This window comes from Nyctereutes procyonoides, unplaced genomic scaffold (assembly GCF_905146905.1).
Source record: "Nyctereutes procyonoides isolate TBG_1078 unplaced genomic scaffold, NYPRO_anot_genome, whole genome shotgun sequence".
Taxonomy (NCBI): Eukaryota; Metazoa; Chordata; class Mammalia; order Carnivora; family Canidae; genus Nyctereutes; species Nyctereutes procyonoides.
In genome coordinates, this window is record NW_026575082.1 from 4,423,303 (window position 1) to 4,435,372 (window position 12,070).

The 12,070-nt window shown below is 45.6% G+C and overlaps 1 protein-coding gene across 1 annotated transcript in view; it reads right to left on the minus strand.

Annotated features, from left to right (window-relative positions):
• LOC129514440 (zinc finger protein 407-like) overlaps positions 1-10,999 on the minus strand; it is a 448,057-nt gene extending 437,058 nt beyond the window's left edge. The window contains exon 1 of the mRNA XM_055333001.1: positions 10,377-10,999. Coding sequence (XP_055188976.1) covers positions 10,377-10,434 — 58 coding nt within the window. The 5' untranslated portion in view covers positions 10,435-10,999. The remainder of the gene's footprint in view (positions 1-10,376) is intronic.
• Between the last annotated feature and the right edge of the window lie 1,071 nt (positions 11,000-12,070).

The following is a 12,070-nucleotide window of genomic DNA, read 5'->3' on the forward strand; positions in this document are numbered from 1 at the left end:
ACTTCCAGGGCAAGTGTTCCTGGTCCACAGGCAGTCAGGTCCAGGTCCATCCTGGAATCCTGGTTCCTCCCACCTTCAAGGCCTGCCCTAGAGCTTCCTCTTTCCCTGGATCCAGCTGACAGACACAGAGGAGCTGAAAGAGGCAGCACATTTGCTTCTTAAAAGCCTTGATTGAAAAGTGGCACCTACCACTTGACTCATACTTGCTTCCTGCCAGAGTCCAAAAAATGTGACCTGGAGCCCTGCAGCTCTGTCTTAGGAAAGAGAAGAACTGACAGATTTAGGTGGGCAGCCAGCCTCCTCTGTCACACACCAACCCCACAATGATCATATTGTTTATCATCAGACCATTAAGGAAGGCTTTCGGGCTTTAAAAAACCTTTGAGAAATGCAACTATCCCTGAAGAGCACACCTGGAGCTATTACTTCCACATTTGTAAAACAAGGAAATTATAGACAATATCAATCCCTTACAAATTCACCTAATCATCAAAACTTGAACCCTTGGTCCTATCCACGGAGAGATTCTGATTCAGAACGTCCAGGAGTACCTGGGGGTTCTGTCCCACTTAAGTGTGGGACTCTTGATTTCGGCTCAGGTCATGATCTCGGGGTCGTGAGACTGAGCCCTGCACAGGCTGGGCTGAGAGTCTCCTTGGGATTCTCTCTTTCTCTTTCTCTCTCTCTCTCTCTCTCTCTCTCTCTCTCTCTCGCGCGCGCGCGCGCGCTCTCTCTCGCTCTTTCTCGCCCCCCCTTCTGCCCCCCCCCCTCGAGTTCACACTCTGGAGTTCTCTGTCTCTCTCTCTGTAAAAAAAAAAAAAAGAAGAAGAAGAAGAAAAAGAAAAAAGAAAGTCTGGGATGAGGACAAAAGTTAGTAGTCCCATACCCATACCCAAAACCACATGATGGACCCACAAGATTCTTAATGAAAACCATTTGATCTCATTTTTTGAAAGACAATAATTTCTCCTATTATTCCTAATGATCTAAATTTTCTAAGCTACTTTTAAAAGTACATTACCACCTTAGTTTAAATTCTAATGGCTTTATAATTATATGCACTCCTATGATTTCTCATTCTATAATAAACTGATCCAATAATTATATATCAAATTCGTATCCATAATTCACAGTCAGCAGAAATGATAAGTGAATTGTACACTTAAAAAGCCGCAATCTGGGGGATCCCTGGGTGGTTCAGCAGTTTAGTGCCTGCCTTTGGCCCGGGGCATGATCCTGGAGTCCCGGGATCGAGTCCCGCATCAGGCTCGTCAGGCTCCCTACATGGAGCCTGCTTCTCCCTCTGCCTGTATTTCTGCCCCGCCCCCATCTCTCATGAATAAATAAATAAAATCTTTATTTTTTTTAAATAAAATCTTTTTTAAAAAAAGCAGCAATTTGTTGCTGCTTCTAGGTTTCAAACACCAAGGTTCCATTATATTTAGTAAGTGACAAGAAAGCTGGACTTTGGTTACAATGGATGATTACACTGGTTTAACTCCCAACTGGGTTAAACAATGTCTTTTCCTGACTAGGCTTACTACCTTACTTGTTTTTATTTAATGCTATTCTGTTTGTATTTACAAGACAAAAAGCACAGCATATAGGAGAAAATAAAAGAGAAGTGTGAACATCAAACACATTGCAAAACACTGAGAGTTATGACTGAGATTACACAGCTTCAGCAAAATGCAGCAGAAACTAGGAAAGCTGAAGTATATAAAATCAGTTTTAAGAAGGCTATGTTCTACATTTGCCCATAAGGGATCTCTGACAGGCACTCCATGTGTCTGAAATGCAGACTTCCCTGCTATGGAGGGACTCTCGTAGGCTGTCAACTTCTTAGTGAGGAGCTGACTTTGCTAGAAAGTATGACATGATATAATTACAAACATTTGACAGTTCTCCTGATTTAGAAAATTTTAACACTCTGAATATCAAACAAAAATAGTAGTGCTATTTGGTTCCATAGGACATATAATTTGATATAGGGCTTCAAGAACCACATTTTTATTTTTCCTATACTTGTTAATTTCAAGGAGTGAATGTCATACCATGATGGCTTTCAATAAGATTTTCAGCGCAAGCAATGTTTAAGGAAAAAGTCCTCAGAATATGGGATAAATAGGACACTCAAAAAAAAATTATCAAAGGTGAAGAAAAAACAGGCAAAGGTAAATTTCTACAAAGTTCCCTTTTTAGCAACCAACTGCCCAAGCCAAGAAGTATCATTTCTTAAATCCTCTGGTCTAATACCACTTTCTAATGACCTGGAAGATGCAATCCTTAGAACTAAAACAGAATTCAATTACTTTTTCGGCTTTAGGGACTTGTCATCGGCTAATTCTAGCAGATAAAGTCATGTACACTGGCTTAGGAAAAAACCTAAGACAAAGTAACTTTTCAAATGGGGCAAACAGACTCTTTACCAGTCTCCTACACTCCCCACTTTGCTTTTACTTTTTCTCTCCTAACTCCAGCACTCTCAGTCATTAACTGTTTTGTCGGATTATTTTCTTGCTCTGACCTTTTCTAAGATCAGAGAGCCTCTACCACTTGGACTTGCAAGCCCACAGCTACCTTTCCTTTCCTGTACTGGTGATACTGGCCCACACAACCTCACTGTATAAACTCAGCACAAGGGATGCCTGGGTGACTCAGCAGTTGGGCGCCTGCCTTCAGCTCAGGTCTCAATCCCAGGATCTGGGATCGAATCACACATCAGGCTCCCCACGAGGAGTCCTCTGCCTATGTCTCTGCTTCTCTCGCTCTCTCTCTCAATCTGTATCTCCTATGAATAAATAAATAAATCTTTAAAAAAATAAAAATAGGGGGATCCCTGGGTGGCTCAAGCGGTTTCGCACCTGCCTTTGGCCCAGGGCGTGATCCTGGAGTCCCGGGTTCGAGTCCCGCATCGGGCTCCCGGCATGGAGCCTGCTTCTCCCTCTGCCTGTTTCTCTGCCTCTCTCTCTATGTCTAACATAAATAAATAAAAATAAATCTTTAAAATAAATAAATAAATAAATAAATAATAAATAAAAACAAACAAACAAACTCAGCACATGATGTACTTGGCAGTAAGCACTCAGCAAGTATTAACAATCGTTATCATTGAAACCAATTTTCTTTTTTGAAATCTCTACTCCTGAAAGTTTATATCCTAATCCTGCAAAAACACGTCTTTACCACGATCACCTCATCATATCTTTTTTACAGAAAGTGAATAGTCCCATGCAGACAGACTTTGCAAAAAGAAAAAAAAAGCATAGATGTTTGTGTTTTAAATATTTGGTAGATATAAAAAACAAGTTTACCATGGGCAAGGTATTAAACACAAGAAAACAAATCCCTGGGTGCAGATCAGTTTAAGAAAATTAAATACTTATCTTTGTCCCTCTCGGTGCCCCCACCACCTTCGCTCTTCATACTTACAGAGCTCTCTTCGGACATGGACTTTGTGTCTGTAACTTACCTGTTTTCTTAATTACTTTAGCAAATAGTACTCTAACAGTATACAATTTTGTTTTGCACATTTCCAAAGTTAAAAAAAAAAAAACGAAAAATAGTATATACATTCTTCTGGAAGTATCTTTTCTTCCCCCAGATGACCTTCCTGACACTTATCCCTGGTGATGCATGCAGCTAAAATCCATTCAGTTTCACTACCGTATAGTCCTTCACTATAGAAGTCTAGTACAACTTATCCATTCTCCTGTGATGTACACTGCTTCCAGTTTTTTCCTTTTACCAGTGCAATAGTGAGCGTTCTTGTACATGTCGCCAGGCATTCAACAGCAGTTTCTCTAGAGGGCAGTGAATTGCCAATTTTAGCATGTACCCATTCACCTGAAGAGCTTGTTAAGCTGGCCCATCCTCAAAGTCCGATTCAGTAGGTGTAGGGTGAGGCCCAAAATCTGCCTACAAAGTTCCCGTGAAATCCTGGGAACACATTTTAGAGGCACTGCTCTAGGATAAAGACTTTGAAATGGAATTACTAGGTCAAAGGATACACTGGTCTCTAACTTTACAAGATAATTCCGAAGTTATTTTTTTTAATTTTTTTTTTATTTATTTTTTATGATAGTCACACAGAGAGAGAGAAAGAGGCAGAGACACAGGCAGAGGGAGAAGCAGGCTCCATGCACCGGGAGCCCGACATGGGATTCGATCCGGGGTCTCCAGAATCGCGCCCTGGGCCAAAGGCAGGCGCCAAACCGCTGCGCCACCCAGGGATCCCAATTCCGAAGTTATTGTACCAAGTTACACTCCTATCAGCTGGGTATAAGCAATCCAGCTGTTTCCTCCCAAACAACAGATATTGTCAGATTTTTATGCTGTTGCCAACCTAATGTGTGTGAATCTATATACCTTTTTCATCCTAATTTGCCTTTCGCTAATTACCAATTAAGTTGAAAATCTTTGCATTCGGGTTTCCTGTTTTATGAGATGCCTATTAAGGTGGGGTCCTTTGCCCATTTTTCTATTGTTATTATTGATTTGCCATTTACCTTTCTGGATACTAATCTTTCATCACTAATGTGTACTGAAAATACCTATTATCACTTGTGACTTGTCTGTTCACTCACTTGATGGTTTAATAAACACAAGTTATTGATGTTAATATTGTCAAACTTATGAATCTTTTCCTTTATGGTCTGCGTCTTCTGTGATTTGTTTTAGAATCTCTTCTCTATATCAGAGTCATACAACTACTATCCTACTTTGTTTCCTAAAAGTTCCACAGTTTTGCTGTCCTTAAGCCTATAGTTGACCTATAGTTGATTTTTTTTGAATGATGTGATTTAGAAATGTATCCCACTCTCAAACGTTTCCTGTTTGGTAAAGACCAGTTATAGCCAACTATAACTTTTGTGAGGATACAAAAAGTGCCCCAAGTAAAATACTGATTAGGTGTTAACCACTCAAGCCTTTATTGGGAGTCATTCTGCTCTCTCACTGAGGCACACAAAAAAACTGAAAAACTGCAATGTGAAAATATGGAAAGTTATTAACAAATAAGACTATGATCCCCAACCCACCATACTCCAGGAAGAATCCTTTAAAAAATCCCAAAAATTCATTGTAGTCTTTTTAAAAATATAGAGAATTAAGCATTGGGAAAAAAGTGTGGGAAAACTGTCATTCTCAACAGTACTGGTTGGGGTATAAATCTATACACCTTCCTAGAAGGTAATTTTTATCTCTGTCTCTCTCTCCCTCTCTCCACACATGCACGTACACACTCTCTATGTGTGTACATACACATTTGACCTATCAATGACTCTACAAGAAATAATTGGACAAAATACGTGTTTAAGGATATTCAGCATGAAGCTCTTTATAATATGAAAATTAGAAACAACCTAATATCCAATGATGCAGGATGGGTTAAAGATGAAGCTGCTATGGCATGTCCATACATTGGAATACTGTGCAGATCACACAGCTCTGTTAATGTGAGAAGATGTTCACCATATTCTACTAACAAAATGCACATATAAATATTCATCTATTCATAAATATCAAGTGCCTTGTGTGTGCAAGTCACTGGTAAACAGAAAGAGATCTGTTCCCTGAATCCAAGGAGAGAGAGCTTGCGAGCTTTGCAGGGAGACAGACCAGATATATAGCTTCAAATTATTCTGGTTGGGATAGAAAAGGCACGGGCATTTTGAAAAACAGAACCAACTTACAGATGTGTATATGTAATGTATCCAGCACTTCACCATGGTATACAAAAAGAACACATGCACTATGCACTACCAAGTGCTGGGAAGTAGGAGAATACTTAGAGCACCTGCCTTGTGATGAACTGAAGTGTATCTATCTTCTACAAAAAGGCTCTAGGGAGAATTTTAAGAAAAGCAGCGTAGTTATGGAGAGTCATACACTGGAAGACAAATGTGAGACATTGCAGAACCACAGCAAAAGAACTGGGACAAATAGCATCCATTCCTGCCAATTCAAAACTGAGATTGACCAAGATCAAGTACAAGTTTTTGAGCAAATAACCATTCTTCCAAGAGCCTACACTTTTCCCTTTCCATGCTATGTTTCCCTTTCCATGCTATGCTAAACCTCCTCAGATAAGAAATTTCTCATAATTGGGACCAGGCTCAAAGGATTCTGACATTATATGCTCATTTCTTTTAAACTTCTGTACCAAAAATCAGTAAAGCAATGAAAGTAATCAATTTCAAAGGGAAAATATTTATCTTTAGAGCACAGCTATCACATACTATCTCAACCAAGAGATCAAAGTTAAAATTCCCCAGTGATAAGACATGTCTATGTCACGTACGTCCCAATATGAGAGACCGAGAAGGGCACAACTTCACCACCGTGGTCTTCTTGCCAAAATGCTTCACACTCCATTTAATCATGAAAGGACATCAGACAACTCCAAAATAAAGGACTTTCTACAAAATAAAAGACCAGCACTCTTCAAGTGCATAAAGGTCATTAAAAATAAAGCCAAAAGGAGATGTCACATACTGGAAGAGACTAAGGAGACAGAATACCTTAATACAATGTGGGCTCCTGGATTGGACCCTGGACCAGAGAAGGGACACGGTGGTGAACCTCAAAGTCTTTAGATTAATTCTATCAACTATCTGGTTTCAATAACTGCACTATGGATGCATAAGATGCTAATCAACAGATGCTTGTTGAAAAGTATACAGGAACTCTCTGAGCCATTTTAGCAACTTTTTTGTAATTCTTAAGTTATTTCAAAGTATAAAGTGTTTATAAATCATTTCAGATGAATGATGCACAAGGTATGAGATGAATCACTCATTAACTGTAACATAAAAACAGGCTGCGTCCTCCAAAATTGTGCTTAAAAAAAAAATCCAAATAATTGCATATAAGGCTTAAACTGGAATAAATTATAACTTTTCCATAAAAGCCTGTAATTGTGATAATGTAGAAAGTATAGTAATTTTCCTAGGGCACTGAAATCTCTCCAGAAAAAATGGTCTACTTTATTTTCCCCCTTAATCTTTTTTTTAATTCAACTTACATTTATTTAACATCTACTATGGGCACATAACTCTGTGAGGGCCTGATAAGATTCTGATATATAAGAAATGAACATTTCAGAACACAACAGAGAAAAGCATAGAGTAATAAAATTGGAAGTAATTTTTCACTCCTATACAAACTAGCAGTTAACCCAGACACTCTTTAAGTGCAAATGTCTAAGACGGAAGGTCCTCAGAGCTCATGTGACTTCTCTTCAATAATGAGTGGTTCTGACCTCTAGAATTATCTCCAAAAATTATCCTTGAAAATGCCAGAATGACTCCCTCCAAGAAATACTATATTTCTCATCCTTTTAATTTTTTTTTCATTTAATCATTATGTTTTTGGTACACTGCTGATTGGTAACACAAAATTAAACAACTCCATTCTTTGAGTACCAGGGAAAAGGTTACACTGGTGTAAACCCAGGGAGTTTACTTACTCTCCTAAGAGATTAAAGGCAACATTGTGTATGGCCAGGGCTCTCAAAGTGTGATCTCAGAGCCCACAGCTTCAATGTCACCCAGGAGGAACCTGTCAGCAACGCAAATTCTCAGCCCCAGTCCAGACCTGCTGAATCAGAAGCCCAGGGGACGCTGAGCATTTTCATAAGCTCCCCAGGTGACTCTGATGCACCTTAACTTGGAGAACCCCTGATGGAAGCAGAAAGACTGGCCTGTAAATCAGGAAGCCTGATTCTAATCCCTGCTCTGCCACTAAACTCGGAGACAGATTACTCAGCTTCTGTGGGCGCTCAGCCTCCTTACAGGACAACCAGGGAACTGGAACAGATCACTGCCACAGTCCTGAGAAAGATTTGACCAATCTAGGAAGGCGGTCACTTCTTTAAGGCCTAAAAGTGAAAGGACCACCCAAGTATTTCATCGCATCTTTCTTTTTCATCAAAATGAAACAACTAAAATTTCCTCTTTTCTTCAACTGGTCTCTGAATCGCATTTAATATATCTAAAATAAGGGGCACCTGGGTGGCTCAGTCAGTTAAGCTACTGATTCTTGACTTCGACTCAGGTCATGATCTTGGGGTCCTGGGATGGAGCCCTACCTTGGCTTCACGCTCCGTGGGGAGTCGGCTTCAGGATTTTCTCTCTCCCTCTGTCCACAACCCCTGCACATTCCCTCATGCTCTTGTGCTCTCTCTCAAATAAATCTTCAAAAACACATATATATCTAAAATGTCTTATCTAGATAAAATTGTGTTTGCTTTAGCAAAAACCATACAAATGCTGATTTTTCTATTTATTTCCATATCATGTCTGTACAGGAGGAATTTCACATAAAAACAAAATCTCCAAGAAACCCACCTACTATAGTCTGAATTGTGTCCTCCCCCAAAATTCATTATGTTGAATCACTAATCCCCAACGTGATGGTATTTGCAGGTGCAACCTTTGAGAGGTAACTAGATTTAAATTAAGTCATGAGGGTAGGGTCTCTAAGATGAATCAATGTCCTTATAAGAAGGGGAAGAGAGGCCCAAGTTGTCTCGATCTCTGTCATGTGAGGACACAGCAGAATAAGTGGCCGTCTGTAAGCCAGGAAGAGGCCTCACCAGGAACCAGCACCTTGATCCTGGACTTCATGTTCAGAGCTGTGACAAGTAAATACCTGTGTTGTCAGTTCTCCAGGCTATCACATTTTGTTATAGCAGCCAAGCTAAGGCATTCACTCAAATGTCTGGGGTAGGATCTAACACACACATTATAGTTCAGAAGAACTGGGGGATCCCTGGGTGGCTCAGCGGTTTGACACCTGCTTTCATCCCCGGGCATGATCCTGGAGACCAGCGATCGAGTCCCACATTGGGCTCCCTGAATGGAGCCTGCTTCTCCCTCTGCCTGTGTCTCTGCCTCTCTCTCTCTCTCTCTCTCTCTCTCTTTCTCTCTCTCTCTCTCTCTCTGTGTGTGTGTGTGTGTGTGTCTCACGAATAAATAAATATTTTAAAAACAGCAATAAAAAAACGTAAGTATTTGAGAGATAACCGGTTAGATTGGGATTATGTTGCCAAACTACAAAGCAGGAAATCATATTAAAAAGAAAAAGAACTGTGCCCCATCCTTGCATAAAGAGCATGTGTGACCTAACCACAAAATGTACTTAAGTCTGAAAACAAAGAATTTTAAAACATGCGGCACCTGGGTGGCTCAGGTCATGGTCTCAAGGTCCTGGGATGGAGCCCTTCATCAGGCTCCCTGCTCAGCGGGGAGTCTGCTTCTCCCTCTCTCTCTGCCCTTCCCTCCCTGCTTGCATTGCACGTGCACGGTCTCTCAAATAAAATCTTAAAAAAAAAAAAATTCTAAAATGTATAGATGTAGACATTTCCATTACTGCCTAAGAAAAAGAGCTTAATTTCTACTTCTACTCATGGATTTAGGAACTGGAAATCTTCTCACCACCATGAGACCTGAGAAACCTGTCATACAAACCCCTTCTTTTGAAATGTGAGAGTCTAATTTATAAAGGTCCGAATTCTCCTCTATCGACACAAACCTAGTTCAAGTCAATGCTGGGAGAAATGTCCCATGGAGCAAGTGAATACCCACTAATCCTGGAGACCTATACCAAACCCCGCCCCCTGCAAGCCCTCGCCACTCCTTCCCAGGCAGACACCATTTGCTCTGTGCATTTCCATGTCAGCACTTAGCAAAAGGCACTGTGTTTGTTTCTGTACCTGCCTCCTTAAGCAGATCCTGAAATCTAACTCCAGCACCTCGAGCGGTGTGTGGAAGTAAGCAAGGACCACTGTTTGCTCAGGTGGAGTCACTACGCTTTGCTGAATACCAGTGGGACCCTGTCCTGTCTTGCAGCTTTTCCGTAAATCTGAAATTATCCCAAAACAATGTTTTTACAAAGGCACAGTGGCAACCGTGTTATCAGCAACAATCACACCTGCCTGCAGATCACGCAGGAAGACATCCGCTCCTAGAGAACCTTGCACACTGTGTATGAGACATGCCAAGAGGCGTTCCTTATCTCGAGAGTAACAAACTCGAAGAATGAGTAACAAGCATTTGAGATTTGGATTGACATTAACTTTGTTCGCAGTATTTAATCTGAGTTTTAATTGGCGAAGAGGGGACAATCAAATCCTGGTCTACGAGGCTGCTGAGCTAAATGCAGCATACAGAGGATGCCTCAGAAACGCCGTTCCGATGGATGGCAGGGCCCTTCCCTCCGCGGAGCTCCCGCTGGGCCGGACTCCTCGCCGCGCGGCAGGGCACACTGTGACTCAACGCAGCGGCACCGGCGGCAAACTGACAGCGCGGTCACCGCGAGGGCTGTGCTCGCCTACAAAGTAAAGACCTCCTGCACGTGTGTGGAGGGATGCTCACCCTGCCGAGATGCCCTTCCTATCCCCTCAACCTGTTTCAAGGGAAACAGACGGGCCATCAAACTCAGCTCAGCCGACAGGGGTCAGCACTCCTGGACGCACCCCCCGCAGCCCGACCTGGAGGACGCGGGCGAGCACGCTCAGGACGCGCTGGGCCTGGCAAGAGGTGGGTCTCCACCCGGGCCGAAGCCGCCCGCGCACCGCCGCGCCGCGCCGCGCCGCGCCGCAGCCCGGGCCTCCCCGCGTCCGGAGCCGCCGGGCCGAGGCGCAGGACCCTCCCCTGCAGGCGCGCTGCTCCCGGGCTCCAGCGTCCTTAACGGAAGGAGGCGCGGGCAGCAGCGGCGCGTCGGTGCATCTGGGGGTGACCCGGGAGCCGGCGGGCGGAGGAGGCGGAGGAGGCGGAGGAGGAGGCGGAGGAAACCACCGCCCGGACGGTCAACCGGCGGGGCCGCGGCTCCAGGCTGGGGCGGGTGCTTCACCCGCACACCCACGGCGCGACGGGGTGCTGACAGCCGGCCCGCGGGGAAGCCGAGGCTCCGCCGGCCCGCGAGCCCCGCCGCAGGCTGTCGCGCAGCGAGCGGGAGGAGGGCGGGAGCGGAGGCCGGGCGGCGGGCGGCGGGCGGCGGGCGGCGGGCGGCGGGCGGCGGGCGGCGGGCGTGTGCCGGGCGAGGCTGGGCGGCGTCGGGAGGGACCGGCGAGCGGGGAGGGGCGGAGGCGGGGGGAGGGGGGAGGAGGAAGAGCGAAGGGCCTTGGCGGGGCTCCCGGCGCCCAGCAGCCCGGGCCCGGGCCCTCAAGCCACCGCCCCCAGGCCCCGCGCTGACGCTGGACGGTCCCCGCCTCCAAACCCCCCGCCCCGGCCAGAGAATAACTTACCTGTTTGCCGACGGAATCGCTCCTGCTCGCCCCTCTGACTGACTCCTCCGGCTCACCGTCTTCCCTCTGGGAGGAAGGGGAGGGACTTCCTGCCTCTCATTCGAGCGACTTCCGGCGGTTCCCAGGTCGCCTCCGTGGTGGACCGAGCGCCGGACACCACGACCAAGAAACAGGGTCCCGGAACTGGTTTAGCGAAAGCACATCGAGTTCCCTGTTTCGGCCCCGAGTGGCCGGCCGACCCGTGCGCCGCCTTCTTTTCGGCCCATCAGCTCTTGCCGGAAGCCACTCGGAGAGGAAGCCGGAAGTCCCTCCCTCCCCCGAAGGGGAAAACGGAAGGCCGAAGGAGTCAATCTCAGCGAGGGAGATGCGTGTCCGGGTGGACGGCGCGCGGCGTCGGTCCAGGAGGGCCCCTTGGGATTTCCAGAGGGCGCGGGAGCAGGAACTTGCTGGCGGGTCCTGCCTCCTCCCCACCCCGCCCCCTCGTCCGCTCGCCGTCGCTGTGGGCCCCGAGGACGGCCCGAGGGGTGCGGGAGCGACCGGGGCCGGCAGCCCTCGTCTGGGGGCCGAGGGTCGGGTGCTGGGCCGGGCGCGTGCGCAGCCCCAGCGCCGGAGGAAAACTCCCCGGTGGCTCGCGGAGGCACCCGAGGGGTCGCAGGCCCTGGGAAGCCACGGGGTGGCAATATGCTGACTGTGGCGGTTCGCCAGTTTGGCAGGAGAAGCTGGAGAAATCCTCGGTGTTAAAAATGTCCCCGCGCGAGCTGCTTTTCCTGACGTTCAGGACGCGCGCGGCACGGGTGGTGGGAAAGCCAGCACGGCCTGGCC